Source organism: Eptatretus burgeri, chromosome 10 (genome assembly GCF_056783735.1).
Source record: "Eptatretus burgeri isolate ZD-2024b chromosome 10, Ebu_testis_v1, whole genome shotgun sequence".
NCBI lineage: Eukaryota > Metazoa > Chordata > Myxini > Myxiniformes > Myxinidae > Eptatretus > Eptatretus burgeri.
The window spans coordinates 101,044,658-101,069,383 of record NC_140970.1 but is presented as its reverse complement, the minus strand read 5'-3'; the positions used below and the strand labels follow the sequence as shown (position 1 = coordinate 101,069,383).

At 40.9% G+C, this 24,726-nt stretch overlaps 1 protein-coding gene across 2 annotated transcripts in view; it reads right to left on the bottom strand.

Annotated features, from left to right (window-relative positions):
* Window positions 1-8,725: 8,725 nt before the first annotated feature.
* Window positions 8,726-24,726, bottom strand: part of LOC147019290 (laminin subunit beta-1-like) — a 133,167-nt gene continuing 117,166 nt past the window's right edge. For both annotated transcript variants that reach the window (XM_085899678.1, XM_085899679.1), the window contains exons 32-36: window positions 23,594-23,801; window positions 21,525-21,663; window positions 18,017-18,184; window positions 12,371-12,530; window positions 8,726-8,977 (exon numbers count right to left, since the gene is read on the bottom strand). In XM_085899678.1, the coding sequence (XP_085755804.1) occupies window positions 8,841-8,977; window positions 12,371-12,530; window positions 18,017-18,184; window positions 21,525-21,663; window positions 23,594-23,801 (812 nt within the window). In that variant the 3' untranslated portion in view covers window positions 8,726-8,840. The remainder of the gene's footprint in view (window positions 8,978-12,370; window positions 12,531-18,016; window positions 18,185-21,524; window positions 21,664-23,593; window positions 23,802-24,726) is intronic.

The window sequence follows — 24,726 nt, the reverse complement described above, 5'->3', positions numbered from 1 at the left end:
GGGTGCTGACCAAAACCACAACCGCAACTACAACCACATGCACACACGCATCACCAGCAGTCACACACACAATCTGAACTCCTCATATCATTTTTATACCGCTGTACTCACTGTCAGAAGAGCTGCAGGCGACGCGTCTCGGTGTGGAATCTTCTAAGGACCTTCTCCTTCCATTCATTCAGGCATTTACGTGTGAGGTCTCTCTCGAAGGCCAGCCGTACCAGTTGTACCTTGAGTGCATGGTGCATGGACCGTCGATGGTCAGTGAAGACATTCCTCAATGTTGAGAATGAGTTTTCACACATGGCAGTGGACGCACCAAATGTTAGTCCAAGTCTCATAGCAGTCACTACACTTGGCATGGCTTCCAGCGTTTTGTGGTATGTTGAGAGGAGTTTTTGTGTTGTCCATCTCTCATTTGACTGCTTTTCTGTCTGTGAGCGAATAAACTGCTTTGCAACCACACACTCTGTTTCACTGATGGTTGACTTTGTTAATGTCATGATGTGCTGGAGCAAGTGGGGATCCAAAAACGTGCCATTTTCGGGATTCAAAGCAGCGAGTGAACGGGCGAGTTGTGTGTTGCGCTCACTGAAGCGCTGAGCGATCTCTCCAAGCACAGTGTCAATTGCGCTGTAAAAAACAACCCTCTGCAGTTCCTTCTTGTTATTGTCGTTGTTTTGTCCTGTAGTCTCCAAAACTACAAACTGTTCCAAGTTCTTATGCATTGTGCGTCTCCGTTTTGGTGGTGCAGGTGTAGAAGTGTAAGCATCGTCGGCCTTGTTCCACAGATCAGTGAACTCATCCTCAGAGCGGAGTTTCTTCACGCACACTGTAGCACTCGCCACCAGTTCCAACCCCGTTAGCAAGTCCATGTCCTCTGCCTGCAAGAGTCTGAAAGGGCCATCTAACAACATCATCAGTTTTTGTACAAAGATAGCAATGAACATGAAGGCAGGCCCAGAGACTTCCCGCAAAAGCCCAATAGCCTCCATCCTCATCTCTGCATCGTAGGCGCGCTCTGCATCAATCTCAAACAGTAAGGATGTGATATCCTTAAAAGATCCTATGATCACAGACACGGTGGCTAAATGTCCCGTCCACCTTTGATGAAGAAGTCGTTTTAACCGCTCACCTTTATACTGTGCAGCAACAGTGGGCTTTCTGAAGAATTTGTACAGGCAACAACAAACCTCGAGGAAATCAGTGACAGCTTTCTCTGCTGCCAGTGCATGGATAACTACCAGATGGAGTTGGTGATTTAAGCAGAGCACATAGGGGATTTCTCTTTCCAATATCTCTTGCAACAACTTTTGCACCCCACCGTGCTTCTCAGCCATTACCCAAGCCCCGTCGTACACCTGACTTAATATTTTTTGATGTGTCAAGTCCTGTTTTTGTCAGCTCTGCAATTATTAGGTCTGTCAATGTTTTTGCATCTCCAGCGTCGGCTGTAGCTATCGTGAGTAGACGCTCTGTTGCTTCATTTGATGCCGATACAAAGCGAATGATGATTGATATGTTGTCACATTCAGTGGGGTCCCTCGTCCCATCCACCTTGATGGTAAACCACGATGTGCCTACTGCTTCCACGATGGCATCCGTCACAACATTACTCAATGTGCAGATCAGTTCATTCTGCATTTCCGGACTAGTATAGCTTGCGTTTCGTGGGACATGCTTCATTATTTCGGCTAGCTCGGTGTCTTGTTTGAGTGTGTAGTTTAAAAGCGAGAGGAAGAGCCCACTGTGCCCGTCTGACATATCCTCAAAATTATCAAGGCTCCCTCTAATCGGTATCTGATTTTCTGTGAGAAATCCTACAACATCTGTAAGAGCAGACACATAGTACCAGTTTCTATTTAGCTGGTCAGCATTGAGGAGTGTGGAAATCTGTCAGGTTGGCCAGCTTCTGTCGGTATTTCATCGACATGATCGTCGTCTCATACTCGTACTCCTCCCACAACATGTCTTTCATCATCTTCTTTATTTTCGTCGGTTGCATTTTTTTCCTTTTCTTCGCCATTTCCGTATCTTTTTTTTTTCTCCTGCTGCCAGCTCGCCCTTTCCGTGACTCGTCCCTCGTGACTCGCGTCGCTAATCTCGCGAGATTTGACGGTTTTATTTATTAAATTATGCATTGCACCAAAAACAGGTTTTATCTGCATAATTTCAAATGTAAGCACGATTGCAAACACACAAATATATATATTTTTTATTTTTATTAGAAAATTACTTCTGTAAAATGGAAGGTTGTGAAGGTCACGCGGTGCGCTTCATCTTTAATTACGTAAATTTATGTCTTTTCCTTATTCATATTATGACTATATATTACATTTATACCTGACTTACAACCAATCAGGTAACCTGCTTAATAGGGCCTCCATATCGAAGACGCTGATTGGCTATTCCTTAAAACTAAATGATCCACGATATTTACATGATATATAATATGGAATCGGCAAAGCCAAGAAACGAACGTACAATTCTTCTCACATTCGCTTCTTAAATATATCAAATAAAAGTCTTTTTGCGAAGAAAAAATAAATATTACCTCAACATTACCTTCACAACAACAACTACACCGCCTAGAACAGGATCTCATCTAAAAAACTTAATATTACCTCAACATTACCTTCACAACAACAACTACACCGCCTAGAATAGGATCTCATCTGAAAAAATAAATATTACCTCAACATTACCTTCACAACAACAACTACACTGCCAAGAACAGGATCTCATCTAAAAAAAACTTCATATTACCTCAACATTACCTTCATAACAACAACTACACTGCCTAGAACAGCATCTCATCTAAAAAACTTAATATTACCTCAACATTACCTTCACAACAACAACGACACCGCCTACAACAGGATCTCATCTAAAAAAATAAATATTACCTCATTACCTTCACAACAACAACTACACCGCCTACAACAGGATCTCATCTAAAAAATAAATATTACCTCAACATTACCTTCACAACAACAACGACACCGCCTACAACAGGATCTCATCTAAAAAAATAAATATGACCTCATTACCTTCACAACAACAACTACACCGCCTAGAATAGGATCTCATCTGAAAAAATAAATATTACCTCAACATTACCTTCACAACAACAACTACACGGCCTAGAATAGGATCTCATCTGAAAAAATAAATATTACCTCAACATTACCTTCACAATGACAACTACACGGCCTAGAATAGGATCTCATCTGAAAAAATAAATATTACCTCAACATTACCTTCACAACAACAATGACACCGCCAACAACAGGATCTCATCTAAAAAAACTAAATATTACCTCCACATGATACCTCAACATTACCTTCACAACAACAACTACACCACCGAGAACAGGATCTCATCTAAAAAATAAATATTACCTCAACATTACCTTCACAACGACAACTACACCACCTAGAACAGGATCTCATCTAAAGAAATTAATATTACCTCAACATTACCTTCACAACGACAACTACACCGCCTAGAACAGGATCTCATCTAAAAAAATAAATATTACCTCAACATTACCTTCACAACGACAACTACACCGCCTAGAACAGGATCTCATCTAAAAAAATAAATATTACCTCCACATTATACCTCAACATTACCTTCACAACAACAATGACACCGCGTACAACAGGATCTCATCTAAAAAAATAAATATTACCTCCACATTATACCTCAACATTACCTTCACAACAACAACTACACCGCCTAGAACAGGATCTCATCTAAAAAAAATGAATACGAGAAGCGAACGTTGTATTCTTCTTACATTCGCTTCTGACTTTACATAAAACTTGTTCACAACTGTATACTTGCCAACTATACCGTGGTACGTGTAAGCGCCGCACAGCTGATGATTTTGACGCAATTTCCGGTTACTTCGGCCTGGATTCGGGATCAGCGATCAAATAATGTAAATCACAATTAAAAATTATTTTTTCATGATGCGGGAGATATATTTATTAAAATCAGTGGAGGAAATATACACAATGTCTGATATTATTTGGGTCTTACATGTCTCCGACGATGCCTTTATCTCCCGGCATGCATCATTCTCCATGACAAAAACCGGAAGCAAAAAAAAAAAACCGGAAGCAAAAGGGTCATAGCCAACGACACGGATTCCAAATTGCCGGGGTATTGTGTTGTTGTTTCCTATTCTCTCATGTGCACATGTTAAGTATGAAGCTCACTACGTTCGCTATAACCACCCACAACATCGACATGAGGTCTTGTGGGGTTCCTTTCCGTGTTCCCTCCATCCGCACATTGCTCGGTGACCCATCGGCTCCTCTCACATGCATGTTCGTGGCGCTTGGTGCTCGTCGTTGCCTGCGAGGTGCGGCACTTCTCGCGGATGTGGTCCAGTGCAAAACTGTGTGGTCGGGAGTTTTACACGAAGGAGATGGCTGGGGGGCTGTCATTGCGGCGTTGGGTGCACAGAGGGTGGGCCTGGGGCTACACTAAAAGTTCCCTCAGAATGACGTGGAAATTTCCACAAGTCACATCATTCATCCGCCCCCATTGGCTGCGGACCAATGGGAGGAGGAGAAAGCTTGAAGGAGGAGCGGAAGAGAGAAGAAGAAGAGAGAAGAAGAAGAAGAGAGAAGAGAGAGAGAAGAGAGAAGAGAGAAGAAGAAGAAGAGAGAAGAGAGAAGAAGAAGAAGAGAGAAGAAGAAGAAGAAGAGAGAAGAAGAAGAAGAAGAGAGAAGAAGAAGAAGAAGAGAGAAGAAGAAGAAGAAGAGAGAAGAAGAAGAAGAGAGAAGAAGAAGAAGAGAGAAGAAGAAGAAGAAGAGAGAAGAAGAAGAAGAAGAAGAAGAAGAAGAAGAGAGAGAGAAGAAGAAGAAGAGAGAAGAAGAGAGAAGAGAGAAGAAGAAGAAGAAGAAGAGAGAAGAAGAAGAAGAGAGAGAGAGAGAAGAAGAAGAAGAGAGAAGAAGAGAGAGAGAAGAAGAAGAGAGAAGAAGAAGAAGAGAGAAGAAGAAGAAGAAGAGAGAAGAAGAGAGAAGAAGAAGAAGAAGAAGAAGAAGAAGAAGAAGAAGAAGAGAGAAGAGAGAAGAGAGAAGAAGAAGAAGAAGAAGAAGAGAGAAGAGAGAAGAGAGAAGAGAGACGAGCGAAGAGAGAAGAGAGAAGAGAGAAGAGAGAAGAGAGAAGAGAGAAGAGAGAAGAGAGAAGAGAGAAGAGAGAACAGAGAAGAGAGAAGAGAGAAGAGAGAAGAGAGAAGAGAGAAGAGAGAAGAGGGAAGAGGGAAGAGGGAAGAGGGAAGAGGGAAGAGGGAAGAGGGAAGAGGGAAGAGGGAAGAGGGAAGAGGGAAGAGGGAAGAGGGAAGAGGGAAGAGGGAAGAGGGAAGAGGGAAGAAGGAAGAAGGAAGAAGGAAGAAGGAAGAAGGAAGAAGGAAGAAGGAAGAAGGAAGAAGGAAGAAGGAAGAAGGAAGAAGGAAGAAGGAAGAAGGAAGAAGGAAGAAGGAAGAAGGAAGAAGGAAGAAGGAAGAAGGAAAAGAAAAAGAAAAAGAAAAAGAAAAAGAAAAAGAAGAAGAAGAAGAAGAAGAAGAAGAAGAAGAAGAAGAGAAGAAGAAGAAGAAGAAGAAGAAGAAGAAGAAGAAGAGAGAAGAAGAAGAAGAGAGAAGAGAAAAGAGAGAAGAAGAAGAAGAAGAAGAAGAAGAACGGCGAAGCACTCGGGATAAGCTCATGCGAGCAAGAAAGAAGAGGCTGCTGAGCAGACAGGTCAGAAAGCAGTTAAAGGGAAGAAGCAAAAGCTAGAAGAGGACTGAAGGCAGAAAGCAGACACAGAAGGCTGAAGGAAGCAGAAAGGAGAAACGAACGGGACAAGCTCGCGTGAGCAGAAGACTGACAGACTTGGAAGGCTAATGAGGGAAGGAAGAAAAACGTGTGAGGGAAAAGAAAGGAAGGTTTCACGAGCAGTGGGTATCGGGCTTCTGTGGAAAAAAGAACACTCCGTCCACGAGCGTCAACCTGCCCTCTCGGTCCTGTCAGCCACGAAGGAGGAGGAGGGTGAATGGTGGCACCTCATCGACCACCACCGACCTGCCTCCGGTGAGAGAGTGATAGACCCAAAGACTTAGCCTCATCGCGGGAGATGCTAATGATCCTAAACACCTTGGTTTCCACAGCGTAAAGCTGAGAAAGGTGAGAAGCGGGAGCACCAGCCCAGATGGGAGAGCAGTACTCCATAAGGCTGTGGACGAAAGGTTTATATGTGGTCAGGAGTCCAGGTGTGCCAAGGAAAGACATTGCACGACAGAGGATGCCCAGTCGGCAACTCGCTTTGAAGGTCAGCTTGGAAATGTGGCTTTCCCAGGAAAGATCATGACAGATGGTGAGACTGAGAAGCTTGAATGAAAGGACTTCTTCAAGAGGATTGTTGAGAAAGTAGATGTGGGGGTGGGGGGAGGGGTTCCAGAGTTCAGACTATCCTTTCAGAGAGATAGGGTAAGGGTGTGAGATTTTTCAGGATTGAAAGACATGTTCCAAGTGTTGGACCAGTTTGTGATTTTATCCAGATCTGCAGAGAGCAAAGAGGCTGCTGCTTGCTGATCCGAGGGATCACAGATGGTACGGCAGAGGGTGGAGTCATCAGCAAAGTGAAAGAGAGGATTTTCCAATGAGTCGGAGAGATCATTGATGAAAACCAGAAAAAGAACAGGGCCCAGAATGCTGCCTGAAGGAACTCCAGCCTGGACAGGAAGAGGGGATGAGAGAACTCCATTAAGGGCCACACATTGTCTGTGACAGGAGAGGAAGTGTGTGAGTCATGAGTGGAGATGTCTTTGGACACCATAGGAAGAGAACTTGGTGAGCAGGGCAGGGTGCCAGACCGTATCAAAAGCATGTGATACGTCTTGGGGGATGGCTCTGATTTCATGTCTGGCATTGAGGACCTCCATTCATTGTTGGGAGAACAGAAGCAGCATATCCATGGTAGGGTGACCTGGTCTGAATCCAAATTTGTGATCGGAAATCAAACCATTGGAGAAGAGGAAGGATTTAATATCTGAAGCGATGATGGATTCCATAACCTTGCTGATGATTGGGAGAAGGCTGATTGGTCTGTAGTTGCAGGGATCTGTTTTTGCACCTTTTTTATGCAGGGCAGTCATGTTTGCTGATATCCAAGCAGATGGCAGATGACCTTGAGAAAAGAGAGGGTGAATAGAACGGAGAGAGGGTGAGCAAGCGCAGCAGAGCAGGTTTTTAGGACACGTGGGCTGATGCCTTCTGGACCGGTTGCAGAATCTGAGTCGAGGTTTGACAGCAAGCTCTCCACCTTGTCAGGAGAAAAGGACACACAGTCCAGGGACAGTTGGGTGCGACTGGGTAAGGTGGGTACAGAAAGCGATGGGTTTGGGACACAAGATTTAGAAGCAAACACGGAGTTTTGGCGTTCAGCCTTTTCACGTGCGGTATCAGCAGTGCGGCCAATTGAGGTAAGGGAGGGGGTGGAGGGGGAACATTGACCAGAAACAGACTAGACTAGATGCCGCCAGGATTTTGAAGAGGGAGACATGTTTGAGAATTCAGACTTGAGATGAGAAAGGTGTTGTTTTCCTGACTCTCCTGAGGGTAGACACACTCTTGTTCCGAGCTTTGTGGAAGGAACTGAGATTGCCTTCAGTTAGATTTGCCTTCCATGAGGCGAAGGAAAGTTGTTTCAGGACAACTGCCTCGCCACAAGCTTCAGTGAATGATGGATGGGAGGAAAGGTAGGACAACTGAAGACGAGAGGGGATAAATCAGTGCAAGAGGGAGAGAAAGTTTCTTTGAAAGAATTCCCAGGACGAGTTGATGTCGGAGGAAGTAGGGATGGGACACCAGTCTAGAAGTTTGATGGCTGCTTGAAGACCCTGCCAGTCGGCTTGAGTGAAATGCCAGAAGCGACAGCGCTCAGGTGGTTCTGTAATAACAGCCGGAGAGATGTCTACTTTGACGAGCACATGGTCAGAAGAACCGATTGGAGCGAGGAAGAACAGCAGATATTTTCAGGGAAATTGGTCAAAATAAGACGGAATTCGATGGAAAATTAAGTCGCCTAATACATCATGTAAAAATGAAAGCACAGACTTTACTTCAACAATTACTGCCACTGGTGTTGTGTAAGTACTTTTTTATTATTAGCAGAAGGAATGATAAGTAAATACAGTGATTGCTGACTCATCAACAAAGCTCCCACCTCTTGCCAAAAGCAAGGAAGTAAAAACATAAACAATAATAATGTTCTGAATTAATAATGTGTTCTTTGATATATTGTGAGATACCACAGTATTTCGGTGGAAAAATAATTCTGCCATTCATAATGACGAAACAACTTTGAGATTTGCTCAATGCAGATAAACAGTTCAACAAGTGATACTTATCGGTAATGGTGTCAGGAAGGAGTGAGATTCATCTCATTACTAAATGGAGGCAATAAATCAGGTATGCTTATGCAAGTGCTGTGTGTATTGTATACGTTGCTCTTTTTAAAAAAGACACGTCACATATTTGCTCGAAAAAAAATCAGGCAGGATATAGCTTTGGGTACTCCAGTACTTTGGCTAAACAATGCTTGGATTTTCCTGACCTCCAGTTTGAGCGAACAAAAGGATTGTTTCATTTGTTTTCAAACTTCTCGAGATTATAAATATCTGAAAATGAGGCAAGTTATCAGATCGTAAGGCCATAAAACAACAAGAGGAAGGAGGGTTGAAAGCAAAGACTTTATTTTTAAAGGTACAAAGATTCTTCAGCATCACATGATCGGTATTCAAATTGTGTGCAACCCTTTAAATGTTGGATGGACAACTCGATGTCTGTTACTGGCAGGTGTTGTATATGGTTATTTGCTGGTTGATGTCTCGTAGGATACCATTCAGCTTTTCCTCCAGTCCATCCAACGAGCGTGCTTTCTTTGCCAAGATGCGCTCGTTATGCTCGTACTGCGTCTCCAGGGCTGATTGGAACACACACACACACACACACACACACACACACACACACACACACACACACACACACACACACACACACACACACACACACCTCCACTCAACTCACCAAGGTATTTTTGAGCGACATCTGAGCTATTTATCCTGGCCCAGTGCTCATCTCAATTGGAAGTGTCCAGGAAAAAATTTACAAATATATACAGGGCGGCAGTGCAACTTAACAAACAAACAATTCTCGCTTACGGCCGGGTTTAAGTATCTTTGCCCTTGTGCGATTTAATCTCTCAAATCTGAACATGTGCGGTTCACAAGTGAAAGGAAATTCTGGCAATGTACTCATTGTATGTATGTCCAATGTCTTGACCTCCCAAGTCAGTATAAATGATCACAGACAACTTTGTATTGGCAGAAATGGCTTCAATAATGTGAGACCACCATTGACCCCATTACAAACTTGCATACATGTTGGATGATCGGCTCTCATTGTTGGATGTTGCCCCATTCCTCGATGACAAGCATGCCTTCTTAGAAGTTGTGAGATCATATAAGAGTCTATGCAAAAGATCTTGTGATCCTAAAGTGCGGCGTTGATAACAGGTGTATGGTGTGGATGGTCATCATTCATAAAGATGAAGTTAGACCTTGCTGTTGGGGCTACAGGGATGACTATAGACATCAGTGACTTGTCAGAGCACCCCTCAGAATGATGACAAAATCAATGAGATATCTCTGATCACAAAGCGATCGCCAAGGGTTAGCCTCCCCTGACCTGGGAGTGGGGAGAGGCTTACCCCTTGGTGATCGCCCGTGACTTAACTTTGGCCCGTAATCAAACGCTGGCCATATTTTTTTATTGCACTACAATATGACCTTGACCTTCAACATTTCGGGATAGTGTGTAAATCGAGAAACATGACCCATCTACAATCTATCCATAAAACCGAACATCATGAAAATCGGAGGAAAATTATTCAAGGTATGATCAAAAAGGTGTTTTTTGTTAATTAGGCAACAATCCCAAAAAAGTAGGTTAGGGACAATTAAATATCAGGTGCACAACTTCAGTGCAGATTTGCTATTATGATGCAAGAACATCTTGGAAGGACAAGCAGTGTTTGAGGTTCCGGATTGGCAAAATTGAGCGATTTCAAAAAAGAAACCAGCATAATTTTTTTCAGACTGCCATTTGACCTTGATCTTTAACCCGGAGGGGAAAACTGTAAATTAAGGTTAAATGCGCCTTGATCTAGGCTATCTCGAGAGGGCAATTTCAATCTGATCAGGCAAACATGAATCGAATTTTGGTGAAAAATGTTAAAACGTCGATAATTGGGTATGACCTTAAAATTAGGTCAGGTCAAAAAAAAAATTTTGTATTCCCATTATTGATGACATTTTTTATTCTGAAACTCCCTGGACAGCAGAAATAATGGAGAAAAACCTAAGTGGTGTTTTAGTACGCTAAGGTGTGCAAGACCTTGACCTTTAACCTGCAGGGGAACGATATAAATGAAGTGTAATTGCGCCTTGCTCCAAGCTATTTAGGGAAGGCAATTTAGTTCTGATCGGACAAGTCTTAGTCGAGTTTTGGTGAAAAATATTAAAATGTCTATAATTGGGTCATGACCTTAAATTAGGTCAAGGTCAAAAACCTAGGTCAACCCACACACTTTCTATTCGCATTATTGATGCAAAATTTCATTCCTAAAGTCTCTGCTGGATCTGAGGTATGGCAAGGAAATTGATACAGTTCAGAAATTGGAAGTGGTGAGAGTGCAGAAGAATAAATAAATCAATAAAATAGGAGGGGGGGGTCTAAGAAACTCTGTGATACCATAAAAAAAAATTGTGGCCGCTAACTGTACAAACAAACCCGACAATAGCAGTAAACCTTCCCTGATGATATCGAGGTCGGCTTAATTATGAGGCCAACTTGAAAGTCAGGTCACAACATCATGCTGCCCCCCAAAACAACTGATCATGTCGTCCAATAGCATAATTAACTCATTACTGCCCACCATATCTTTAGACTTCAGCATGTCTATCATAGAAGTGGAGACAAACTCTTGGCTAGTCGATGAAACAAAAACGAACATGACACCTACAGTTCATGGCACCAAAGAACATGCAAAACCGTTTAGGGGATAGCTTGACAGACGGACAGACGCAGCTGATTACAATATCCCCTGTCCTTTTTTTCAAAAAGCGTGGGGATAATAATATTAACGTCATTATATTAATCTTGCCCATGCCCTGACATTGTAATTCATATTTTCTACCATTCGAAAATTAGTCTTTTTTTTAACCTAATTAAAATGGTGATTGCATTTCTCAAGCCAATGGTTTCAAGCAAGGAAAACAGACCTCTTGTTCTTCTGTCTTAACAATAGCAAACAGTAAGCACACAGATGTGCATGAGTCTTCAGAGGCAAGATTTCCAGCATTTTTGGAGATGTACCAACTCGTGCTTTGAGTTGGACGTATATAATTAGCTATGGTGTCTTCAGTCAGGAGTGTGATGTGAAGTTTGACTCCACAGATTGCAGAAAAACGAGCTGTTGAGTTTTGTTCATGTTTGGTTTTTAGATGTTAGTTGGACATTTGGGCAAGGATGTCACGAAGCAATTTCAAATTCCTTTGCACTTCAGAAAAGAGAAATTTGTGACATGTTATTGCTGTACTGGTGATAAGAGAATTTCTTGAAATTCATTTAGTTCAGTGTTGCGAAGAGAATTTCTTGGAAATAGTTTTTTGTTTCTTCGATCGAGTATAAACTGAGAACAGGGAAGGACAAAGAAGTGAGAAATGAGTGGCAGCAACAGATAGTTTTACTTTCTTGAGTTAATTTATTTAGATACTTCAAGAGCTTATTCAATTGGTGGAAGATGTGGCTGTGCTCCTGATGCTATGCCCTCTGTTGGTCAGGGCAGGAATTTGTAATTTGGCCAAATTTGGCGATTGCTCACCTACTCTTCGCGAAGGACACCATGGGATCTCGTCCACCAATGAATGCTGGCAGATGGGACTCCGGTTTAATGTCTATCCGAGGGACGGCACACACATTGATGAATCACCCTACCTGTGAAACACCACGATGACAGTTTATAGCTGGGTCAGGATTCAAACCCAAGCTAAGACAGCTTCGAGGCAAGTTTGTGTACCTTTAGGTCATCCTGTCAGCCCTATTCAAGAGTGAAATCTTGCAACTGGAGAATCAACACCAAAGATTGACTCCAAATCTCTTATTACTACATCTGGTTGGTTTTGACAATATGAGACAAGCTTAATCAATAGTTAAGCAAATGCCAGAGGTATGTGAGACCATCATCATCCTTCTCATATACAACACATTTCCTCTCCCTCACATCTCTGTTTTGGCTTCTCCGGGCACTGTGTACCTGCAAGGCGCTCCAGTTTGTCTCTCGCTTCTTCCAGCAAACTTTGGGCCTGCTGCTGCAGAGTGTTGGCCCGTGTTCTCACCATTGACACAACAAGCAAGTTGGCAGCTGCTTCCTCCCGTAAATGCTCAAACTTGCTGTGAACCTCCTCAGCCAAGAGCTGCCATCCAGAAAAGACAAGGAAATTTACAGCTCAAAATGGAACCTTAATCTTTATACAAATATGGTTTGTCCTTAAAATACTTTTGATGTGAATATGGATAATAAAGTCATGAAAAAACATTGAATAGAGGCAAACATTAAAACCAAAATACAAAAACGGCTCAATTGCAAAATGTAATAAAAGGGTGTCCCTTAAATAGGTATCCATTTTTATTTATTGACTACAAGCATTCACAACTTTCCAGTTGAATATGGAACATTGAGAGTAATGTTTAAAGTTTTGGTTCGTACCAAACATGTCCACATTCTCTTTCAATACACATGTGGGGATGATCAACAAAATTGTCCATAAGCTTTGCACAGAGAGCACAGGATATGCTCTGCACAGCATTTGTGATGCGATCTCGTAGCTCATCCGAGGACTGTGGGCGCATGACATATGATCTGCACTGGATGAAATCCCACAAAAAATATATCGTAGGGACTCACGTCCAGGGATATTGGGAGTCAAGCAATGGGTCCACCATGGGCAATCCATTTGTTGGGAGACGTTGAATCAAGGAATTCACAAGAAGATGGACATTTTGAGTGCTAAACAAAACTTCAAACATTACTGCAACAGTTCCATATTCAACTCGAAAGTTGTGCATGCTTGTTGTATTCAATCAATAAAAAAATGGGTACCTGTTTAAAGGACACGCTGTACAAGCCATTTTAACCTTCTTAATATCATCACATATAATAATAAATTCGACATAGTATTCAATCCTGGTGCTATTTTATGTCAAAACACAAATTACTCAATTTTTGCAACCACAAATTCATCAATTCACTTTGTATGTAGCCTGTGGCTGCTGGTTACATCATTGCTGGGAGCGCAGCTTTTCCACTGATGTAATGCCCCCTGCAGGTTAGAGCAGGAATTTGAAATTCATTTAGGGTTTAGCTCGCCGACTCTTCACGAAGGACACTATGGGATATTTAGCATCCACAAAACAATGCCAGCAGAGGAGACGCCCATTTTAACTTTCATCCAAATGATGGCAAACACATTGATGAATTGCCCTGCCTGTGAGACACCAGGATGGCAATTTATAGCTGGGCCAAGTTTCAAACTCTGAATAAAAAGCTCAGAGGCAAGACATGTGCACACCTCTAGCCCATCCTGCCAACTCCACAGCCACAAATAAGCTCCTTTCAATAAATATAAAAAAGTGCTACATTCCACCTTCATGTTCGTGCAACCCCTGCTATTCCGCTTCAGTGTTCACCATCGTGTGATCGTTAACTATGCTGATTATCGATATATATTGTGCATAGAGTACATGATTGAACGGCTTTGATTAAAATTTTAAAAACATTGTAAACACTTATTCATGACATCAGTTCATATACAACATAAATCTGTCAATTAAAACAATCAAAGAAAAAGTGGAAGATGAATCAACGTTTTGAAAGCAGGAAAGATAGTGAACTGAACTTGTCCAATTGTGCAAGGTAAAGAATGTTTGCCATGCCAAGAGACTGACCATTGAATACCTCAACAAACTAAATACTTCAAAATTACACTATAAATATACTTTATAAGATTAATAAGAAGAATGAATATTAGTTATTCCATTGAAGATCGTGATGCTCATGATGCTCCTTTCAACAATGGAAGAGATTGATTAAATTTTGGCAATGTTCCATGGGTTAATGTTATGTCTTATCCACAATTGTCATTTTAAATGAAATGTCATTGGAAGGTATTAAATAAATATTATTTTAAAATTAACACTGAACTTCAGACAAGACACAGAGCTTTAAAAACACTTATAAACGATTGAAGACTTATTTTCTAAATATATAAATGAAGAGCATAAAAGCTATTAGCTCTGAACAAGTGCAAGGGAAAACAAGATAAAACGAGACAACTATAAAAATATTCCGAAAACAATTCGATGTCTAACAGTTGGTTCGAGCGGATGTGCGAAAACTTCATTCCTTTTAAAGATGCTCCTTACTCATACCTTTTTAAGATTATGAAAACGTAATAATTTTCACTAAGTCATGCTTTCAACCTGAGTATCAACTGCTCTCGCAAGGTTTCAACACGGGTCTCCGAAAAGAAGATATTATCAGCTTGTTGAAACGTCAAAAAAAAAAAACGAAATGATTACAATATCGAAGATATAAGGCAACAATTCTGCCACATACAGAAATGAAAAAGTAACTCAAAACTAATAAAACACAAAACCAAAAATAATATCTTGTATTCTCAGTGATAATATGGATGACATACTTTCACTTCAAGATTTGGATAAATCATAAATAACTTCATCTTTGATGAATGTATTATGAGAAAAACAGTTTCGGATAGTGACAACACGAGAGCGAGACCTTCTTCTTGTAATTGTATTTATCTTAGCCAATCATACTTTCAACGACCTCATCGCTCAATAAGAAATAATGCTATTAAATACTTCTTAAAATTCAAGTTAAATTCAACATGTATAAATATTTTTTGGAGAAACAATTGGTCGACATTATGCGCAAAAAGGGAGTTTGAAAATCATATGAAACACTCGACTGGAAGATATAATTACATTGTTGTTATGCAAGATAAAACAGATGATATTTTTCAATAAACAAGTAGAAATGAATGCGCATGAAGGAGCAAGAAAGTTAGAGGAACATCTGACATTAGTTTAAAAGTTGTAAAATAACAGGAAGACATAAAAAAAGAAATGGAGATTAAAAAAAAAAATGGATGAAGAAGTATATGAACGAAAACAAGATAAAATTTTGAAACCACTTATAACTAGAACAGGCACTCAGTAGAGCGCATACCTTCGCCAACGCTACATTTTGCCCTCCCCCCCCCCCCCGCAGAAACCTTTGATTGTGAGGGTATTTAATCCCATACCACATCTGCCATCTCATATGTGTTATGATGGCTTAAAAAAAATTAAATTTCCTGCTGTTTAACACCGATTCACGTACATTGTACAATTTCTGTATGAACTCCCTGACCTTTTTGGGTGTCGGTGTCAAGTCAATCTGATGACAACTGGTCACATTATAAGAAATCAAATATTACACATCACAGGATAGGGAATTGAATTCTAAACATTTTGAATCTACTTACATGCAAATTGTATAAGAATTGACCGCGTTATGATAATAAAGGTCGTTGACCCCCCTGACCTTTGACCCAAACCGCTAACAAAGGTAATGACGTCATTGTGTCATATCATATATCACAAGATTGGGCATTGAATTCACAACATTTTGGCATTGGTTGCATGCAAATTGGATAAAAATCGACCGCACTATGGCAAAATGACGATTTTGACCTTTTCATGACCTCGACCTTGACCTTTGTACTCTTAATTTTGTAATTGGTATTAGAGTGTGGGCAACAGAACAGTCAACATGTTGGTGTTGGTTTCATGCAAATCGGATAAGAATTGACCGTGTTATGACTAAAACCGCACATTTTGCAATGTCGTGACCCCCCTGACCTTTGACTCCCAACCGCTAATAAGGGTTATTACGTCATTGTGTCATGTCACATATCACAAAATGGGGCATTGAATTCTGAACATTTTGGCATTAGTTGCATGCAAATTGGATACAGATTGACCGCGCTATGGTAAAAAGACGATTTTGACCTTTTCATGACCTTGACCTTTGACCCGATCGCTCCCAAAATCTAATCAAATGGTCCTCGGATAATAACCAATCTTCCCACCAAATTTGCTGCGATTCAGTTCAATACTTTTGGAGTTATGAGAATAACAAAAAAAAATAAAAACAAACACACATATTCACAAATAAATAAATAAATACACAGCGATCAAAACATAACCTTCGCAACAAAGTTTGCGAAGGTAAAAACCATGCCTCAACAAAAGATGATAGAAGTCCCTGTTTCTACAATTACCATAAAACACTCCCAAAAACTTAAGATGCAAAATATTTCAGTCAAATTATGGAGCAAGAATTAGGAGATGTCGGAGAATTAGAATATAATGATGAATGAAGTAAAAATGAATTAAAATTCTAACAAGGGAGAAAGGTAAAAACAAATCTCAAAATTTGTTGTTGAGGCAATTCCGAATGAAGAATATTCAACAGATTCGGAAACCACAGTGGGTCTCATACCAACAGAAGAAATACTTCAGTTATATATTGTTAAAATGAAAAGGTTTTATTATTACCTCCACCACCGAAAGTTGACGAATGTTGTTTTCACCCCTGTTTGTTTGTCTGTTTATGAGCACGATATCTCAAAAAGTTATGGATGGATTTGGACAAAACTTGGTGAATGAGTTGGGTAGGTGACAAGAAGAAGCTGATTAGATTTTGATGAAAGTCTGGATGCAGAGTCGGCCTATCAGTGGGATACAAAACGTAAACTGTTCAGCCTGGTGGAGGTATGCACTCCACAGAGTACTGTTCTATTGTTTGATTTATTTATTTTTTGTATTTCTTGTCTTTGTGCCAAATACACCATCTTTCTGTACATATATGGTCACAGACTGATGCTGATATGAAGAAATCATGTCAAATTTCAAACAACAGCAGCATATTTTTCCTTGATCAACGAAAACTTAAAGGTCATGTACTGCTGGTGTTCTTTTGTTTACTCATTCATTTTTGAAACATTAGCCGTGCCTACCCATCGCTTTAATCAAAGAGACAGCAATATTGCACTTTGCAAACATATTGCATGTCTTTCTGTGAATCTCAATAAGAATATAAAATGAAGTAAAACAAGTGAATTTTTATTTTATATATAACATTCAATTGTTGTTCCTGGTGGCATCGTAGCTGTGGTGGTTGTGATTGTTTGTGTGCTTTTTCGGTGTATGATTATATATTTTACTATCACTTTGAGAAGTATAACTATGCATAATATTATGTGCTCCTGAGTCCGTCACACTTTATTCCAATGGGTTCCTGCTGTCCTACCATTGGAACCTCAACATTAAAGCTCCAAATTCTGCTTCTTCCTCTTCCCTCCTGAAAAAGACTGGCCTTCAAAATTAGCATTTTTATGATTATCAGACACAAATTTTTGTTTCAAGTAAATTGATTGTTAGTTTTCTAATGGTACCATTATTATTATTGTACGAGAGCAGGAACCCTTTAGAATAATTAAATCACAAGTTTAATCACTTAACTAAGCTTTGTGCTTCAGAATCTTGCAATGTGAACACGTAATTCATGGCTCATGAAAACTTCACAATCATGCCAGATTGTTCACTCTTACTCTCAACAACATTTCAAATGTAATCACATACATTTTGGCTCGTACGAATTGATCTCGAGTACTGCACTCATGAGAAGATGCCATTGCCAAAACACCATTAACTCATGGGAAAGCACTTCATAAATACCCACTTAAATAACATGTCAAAAATAGATAAGAGCTCAAACACTCAGGAAAACAAGACTAAGAGAGAAAGAGAATGAGGAAAAATCGAGACTGTGTACCTCCTCAGCTTCATCTGCATCAGCTTTAGCTCCACTGCTGGTGTTATTTGCCTGCTGGACTGTCCGCTCCGTATTGCGATGGAGCACCTTAAACTCATCCATCTCCTGAGAAAACTGATTCAGCTGTACCTCTGTCTTGTCCAGTTCATCAGTGGGCACAGTTACATTCTCCATTTTGTGTGAGGACGAAAGACAAAAACAAAAAACAGAAGTGGATAAAAATGAAAGCAGGGAACAGTGTTAGCAGCTTAGTTCATCATCTGCAGAACCCCAATACCACACACACACACACACACACACACACACACACACACACACACACACACACACACACACACACACACACACACACACACACACACACACACACACACACACACACACACACACACACCTCTAGAATAAAAAAGGAAAACACTTAGCCTGAAATGATAGATTTGGGTGCAAAAGAGGGAGAGGACAAGGATTGATAGATGAGGCAGATATGAGCAAATAAGAGAGGGGTTGTGAGGGGCAAGGTATATACACAAAAAGACCAGCAGATGCACATGCACACTTCTCCGTCTGCCTGTTCACCACAGCCACCTATATCCATCTTATCCTATTACCCATAGGTATTTGTCCAAGCCCTTCTTAAAATCATCAACTGTCTTAAAATAACTGCTCAATAAATAAACAACAACGATGTCATGCATAACACGATACTTACAAAATCCATTGAATAAATTTGACCTTAAAAATAAATGGTAGTTGAATTGAATGACCAAATATGCAAATCCTCTTCAAATTTCAGGTCAATGGCATTAAAATTGACAATTTTAGAAATTTGGCCTATGTTGACCTTGTGGTCAATGTGGACCTGAAATTTATTTGGTGGTTGAATTCAGTGATCTCATATACAAATCCTCTTCAAATTTTAAATCAATCGGATGAAAATTGAGGATCTAGAAATTTAACAAAGTTGTTGACCTTTTGACCTCAAAAACAATAGGCTTCTTGCTTATGATGAACTCTACCAGGTGGTGAAGTTTTGTGAAGATCAGTTTAAAATTGTGACCTGTAGGTGGTATGCCTGGTGTTGGCTTAATGGTTAGGGTGGTGGGGTTTTGGATCCAAGGGTCCTGACTTCAAAATCCAACTCAGCTGTTGAATGAATACCAGGTGGGGTTAACTTGGCCTGTCATCCTTCCGAGGTCGGCAAAACTGAGTGCCAGCATGCTGGTATACTGACAGAGTGGAGACCCGTCCAGGATTGTGCCGAATACCCAAGAAGACTGCGAAAGCAGCACCAACGCTCTGCACAGAGCATGGTCCCAATCTCCTCCTGGAGGCGGTTGACAAACAAACAAACAGACAAATAGACAAACAAGAAAAAGACGTTGTGCAGAGCACGATACTCGCAAAGTCCACCCCCCCTCCCCCAAAGGTTGCCATGGATACATCAAATTGTCCATTTCATTAAGATTATAATCGACAATCTCAATCAAGGCTCAGGTCAATCGGATGAAAATTGAATATTTTTCAGATTGAAATTGATGAATTTAAAAGTTTGACTGTGAGTTGACCTTTGAACTTTTGACCTCAAAAATAGTTGCTTTCCCAATTCAGTGATGCAATATGCAAATGCTGTTCAACTTTCAAGTAAATAGGATGTAAATTGACAATTTTTCAGTTGAAAATTGATGATTTTAGAAGTTTGACCTTGAGCTTACCTTTGATCTTTTGATCTCAAAAAATAGTTGGTTTCCCAATCCAGTGACGCAATATGCAAATCTTGTTCAAATTTCAAGTTAATCGGATGAAAAATGCCGATTTTAGAAATTCGACCTCAAGATGACCTTTGACCTCAAAATCAATAGACTTCTCAGTTGAGACGACCTCCACAACTTGGTCAAGTTTCATGACGATCGGTTTAAAATTGTGACCTGCAGGCTACAAACATCCATCCCATCCATTGGGACCATACTCTGGGCAGAGCGTTGGTGCTGCTTTCGCAGTCTCCTTGGCTATTGGGCACAATCCTGGACGGGTCACCACTCTGGCAAAACGAGTGTCAGCTTGCTGGTATCCTGTGTCGACCTCGGAAGGATGACAGGCTGAGTCAACCCCACCTGATATTAATTCAAGAGCTACAAACGGACAGACAGAATAACAAAATCGACTGACCAATATACTTTAAAAATCTTCGATTTTTGCAAGTAATAAATAAACTGCGCTGTTATCAAGAACACATCTGTCAACGAATTTAAGTTTTACATCCTCCCAATCCAACACCAGAAAGGCCACTTGGTTTCCCCTCCATTCTTCTTTTGCAGCCAACCTTTAATGGAAGGCCATTTGACCAGTCTTTAGCTTATATGCCATATCTAACATGCCTTCTAAAGACAGGGTGTTGTTTGGGTATCCTCCGCAGTGCTAAAGTGATCTTTGCCACCACTTCTTAGGACAATATATGGTTACTGAAGTGTCATGGAGCATTGTTCTTCAATTTTGGGGTGGAACTCCTACATTTTACTTGACATTTTTTGATGCAGTTGAGAATAAGAAGCCTGGGCATCATCAGAATCTCATGAAAAAAAAAATCTAGAGCACAGCATGTGATTTCAGCACCGCATGCAGACAGCCCAGGCAAAAATGCTGCAGTTAGAACTGGAGTATATGAGAGTTGTACTCTCATGTACTATAGTTGGTAACAGGTCTTACTATATTCGTCTGCAGAGAATTACTGCAGGAAAGGAATGCTATTTTTGCCTGGGGATTACCAGTCTAATCGTCTTCTACTATCTAAACGTGTACCGTAGTCTTGTGGCACAGACTCTGTGCCATCAGTTCTTGCCAGATGCACAGGATGACACCTGGTCCAACAAAACCCCTTAAACAATCACTTCCTTCGGTCTCGACTGTACACTCGCCTTCGCTCATTCATTCCTCTTCATGTCTGTCTTCGAGAAAGACATTTCAAACACAAACCCAATGTTGCGCTTCGTCCAGTCCATCAAAGTGGCAGCTCATTTTCACCTTGCATAACCGAATGTCTAGCTCTGATCTTTCATCAGCTATTTATAAACTGTACTCAGCTCCACAATTCCAAAGGTCATAGAATCCCTTACACAAGGATATACAAGGAATTACGGCACAGAAGGAGGCCATTTGGTCCATCATGCCTATGCTACACCAACCCCAGAAACCATCACCCTTCCACACACAAGCTACCGACAACTCCTACCAATACCCCTGTACCTCTCTATCTCCAATGCATCTCAGAACCTATCTCATTCCAATTTATAGCCACCTACTCTTTCTGCTGCCACTACATAGGATGGATTAAGTTATTAACTCTCTTTGCTTTCAGATTCATCCAAAAATAATGCACAGGATGAAAACAATTCAAAGACAGTCAATACAATTAACAGAAAGCAACTAACGAGGCCGGATCAAATAATCATGTTTAAATTATGATCTCCCACTACACGGGGGATAGGGCTGAAATAATCTACCATATCCATACTTCCAAAGTGCTCTGAGCACGATCAATGTCCTCTTGGGCATGCTGGACGGCATCCAGTGCAGCCTGCTGGGCCTCCTCTGCTTGCTCCAAGGCAGTTTGGGCACCTTTGCTTGCACTTTCCACCTGCTCTGCATACTCCCTGTCCATGGCACGGCCACATGAAGATGTGCATGAATGAATGAACCATGCTAGCAACACAACAAAAAGTGTCAACACATCTTTTTTTAAAAATTTTATTAAAACGTTCCCACATTATAATTATTTCTGCAGACTTGATCTTTATTTACAGGATCACATTCAGGTATCTTTGCCCCCAGAACACCAGAACATAACCTCCCCTCCTGCCCCCCCCCCCGACTCTCCTTCTCCAACAAAAGGACATGGCCTTATGGAGTGTAATGTGTTCATAAATCCAGACGTAGAGCCCTTCATTAAGAGTTGTTTAAGCGTTTAGAACTTTATGGAGTTTGGGTTCAGATACCAGCAAGGAGCAATTTGCAATTGCTTCAGCTGTAACATCGATCATTCAAGGTCGGTAAGATTTTATTCGACGTCAGCAATAAATTTATTGACCATATGGCTTGTGTTCATGTACTTTGTGTAAAAACACAAAGTACATGAACACAAGTCACATGGTAAAAAAAACACATCATTGCTGCCAATCCATTGTTGAGGACTGGCCGAGATACTGCCTCCAACGAGACATGAAAATTATTACAAACATGAAAATCTGATCAAAGTGAAAATGTGCAGGCATGGTTTTATAAGGAATTTTGCAATGGTTCAGAAATGGAGAGAGTAGTGACACAAATGGCACCCATCCCAGGAGGCATTGCACAAGCCCATGGTAGGTAACCATCAAAAACGGATTACAATGTTTACGGTTTACCTGAAGGCATGAATCTATATATTACTAAAACTCTCATCTTGTATGTATGTATGTATGTATGTATGTTCCCAAAATACAGCCAAAACAGTTCGCGATAGCGCAAATATTTTAGGGCCACCTTACTCACCATTCACCTGCGGTGTGCAGTATCAAGTTTCGTTCAAATCGGGAAACGAAAAAAATTATTAAAAATTCAATTCCAGATTCAGTCGAGTACTCTTGTGGAGAATTTGATCAATGAAAACAACCTCAGCGGTATAGTTCGCTGGAGCTATCTTTTTTTTTTCTTCATGAAATGATTTTTTTTCATCAACCGCTGTCACAACGGGAACCCGCAGGACGTCTAGTTGTTTATAAAAGACAGTGCCATGGGATGGGAATGAAAACAGCCGAGCTGGAGAGCCGCAGAGATCCAGGTGAAACAGAAACTGGGAGGAGGCCGAGAAGGCATAAAGAACGAGAGCAGCCGAGGCTGAAGAGAGTCACGACAGCTTCCCAGTCGATTCAGGAGCATAACGTTGATTGGCAGTGGGGAAACTGATTGGCAGGAAACCAGCCTTTCTACTGTCAGCAGTGCCCATGCATAAGGCCGTACTGCGAGCCACTGCAGCACGGATAAGCCATATCCTTGTGCGTCAAGTCCCATGTGGGCGATCGGTGCCTGGCACCCAGCATTGCAACATATTGCGCTGGATGAACCGTGAGTTAAAGATGTGTGCGCATTAAAAGAAAAAAAAACAAATAAAAATCAAACACCTTCACTGTAAACGGATTTGCACACCCAGGTGTTTGCATGTTCCTTGAACGGCCGTCATCGGCTGTAAAGGGAAAACATCATTCGTTCGTCAAATTCGTGTGATGACACGGAAAGGGATGATTCATCTATGTCAGATGGGGAAATAATTAATGTTATCATCGGCTAAATGAAATTGTTTTAGTGTATGAATTCAGGAATGATAATATATAAGTGAACAATTTAATTTTTGACAATAAAAAGTATTTATGGGCTAAACTTGGTCCTGCTTTTAAAATCCATTCAAAAAAAAATTTCTCAGTGTTGCATCACATCTGAGGTTCTTGCATCACAACTTGTGCCAGGTTTGGAACAATAAGGTTCATATTCTTGTGTTGTGAAATGACATTAACAACCGTGGAGATGAAATGCATTGCAATTATGTACTTAGCATGCTGCGCATCAACAAGCAGGTTCCGTGCTTGCTGCACATCCTCTGTGGTCTGTGCTAGGATCATATCCACATTGGCAAGGTTCCCAACAAGACCCTTAATTTCTTCCGTTAGAATGCTGATCTCCTCGGGTGAAGCCGGGACTGACAGTCCCAGGACCTCATTGGCCACCATTTCAATGCTGTCAGGTGAGGCCCCTTCCTCTACGGTAAAGGGAGGAAGAGAACCAGCATAATCACCTTCAGGTTCACAAGTTCAGAAAACAGAAAATAGTAGTTGTCAGTTGAGCAAGCCAAAAACAGACCCACCAGTTAAACAAAAAGAAAATCTTGAAAACGATTCCAGTTATTCGGGAGAGAATTCCAAAAAACAAAACCATCCGAAGAAAATAAAACGAATTGCGAGGATCCCAAGGTGGGAGAGCTGTACCATGTTAGAATAAGTATATCTGTGAAAGTACATGAAAAAGAGACAGTCTTTCAATTTATTTGTCCAATATCTCATCACGTCCTTTCCCTGCATGTTATCGATGTACACACTCCTCCATGAACCCTTCTTCCGATAACCTCTTCCTGATTAAACTCCTAAATCCAGGCGGACTGCACGCCTCAACTCTTTTGCTCCTCTCGTCTCCTGTTTATGGAACCACCTTCCGGAAGCTGTGTAATCCCACTCTTCCTTCTCGGACTTCAAATAGTCAGTGCACGACCATCCTGTTCCCTATCATTCCCCATTTCTTTTGAAGGTAATCCACTCCATCTTATGATGGTTAATGGATCCCATTTTTTTTTTTTTGCGATCATGCATTCGAGCTTTGTGATCTGCGATGTACGTGTTTGTTTGACCATGTGCTTTGGTGTTTGGGGTGAAGTACATACATACATTTGTTTGTCAAGCTTTGGTGGACTGTGTACTTTGGCCATGGGGTGAAGGTGCCCAATGTCTCAGGCTTTGTTATAATTTTTTTTTTTTAAACAAATTCTCTTCAAGACCAGACTCGGTGGCATAATAGTTAAAGAGTCTGCTCTGAGTCTGGAAGTTCAGAGGTTCAAACCCCGGCCGAGCCAGTAATAAGAGGCCGACAAAGACTTCAAAAATTCATTATTGAATTCATTATTTTAGTGGGGT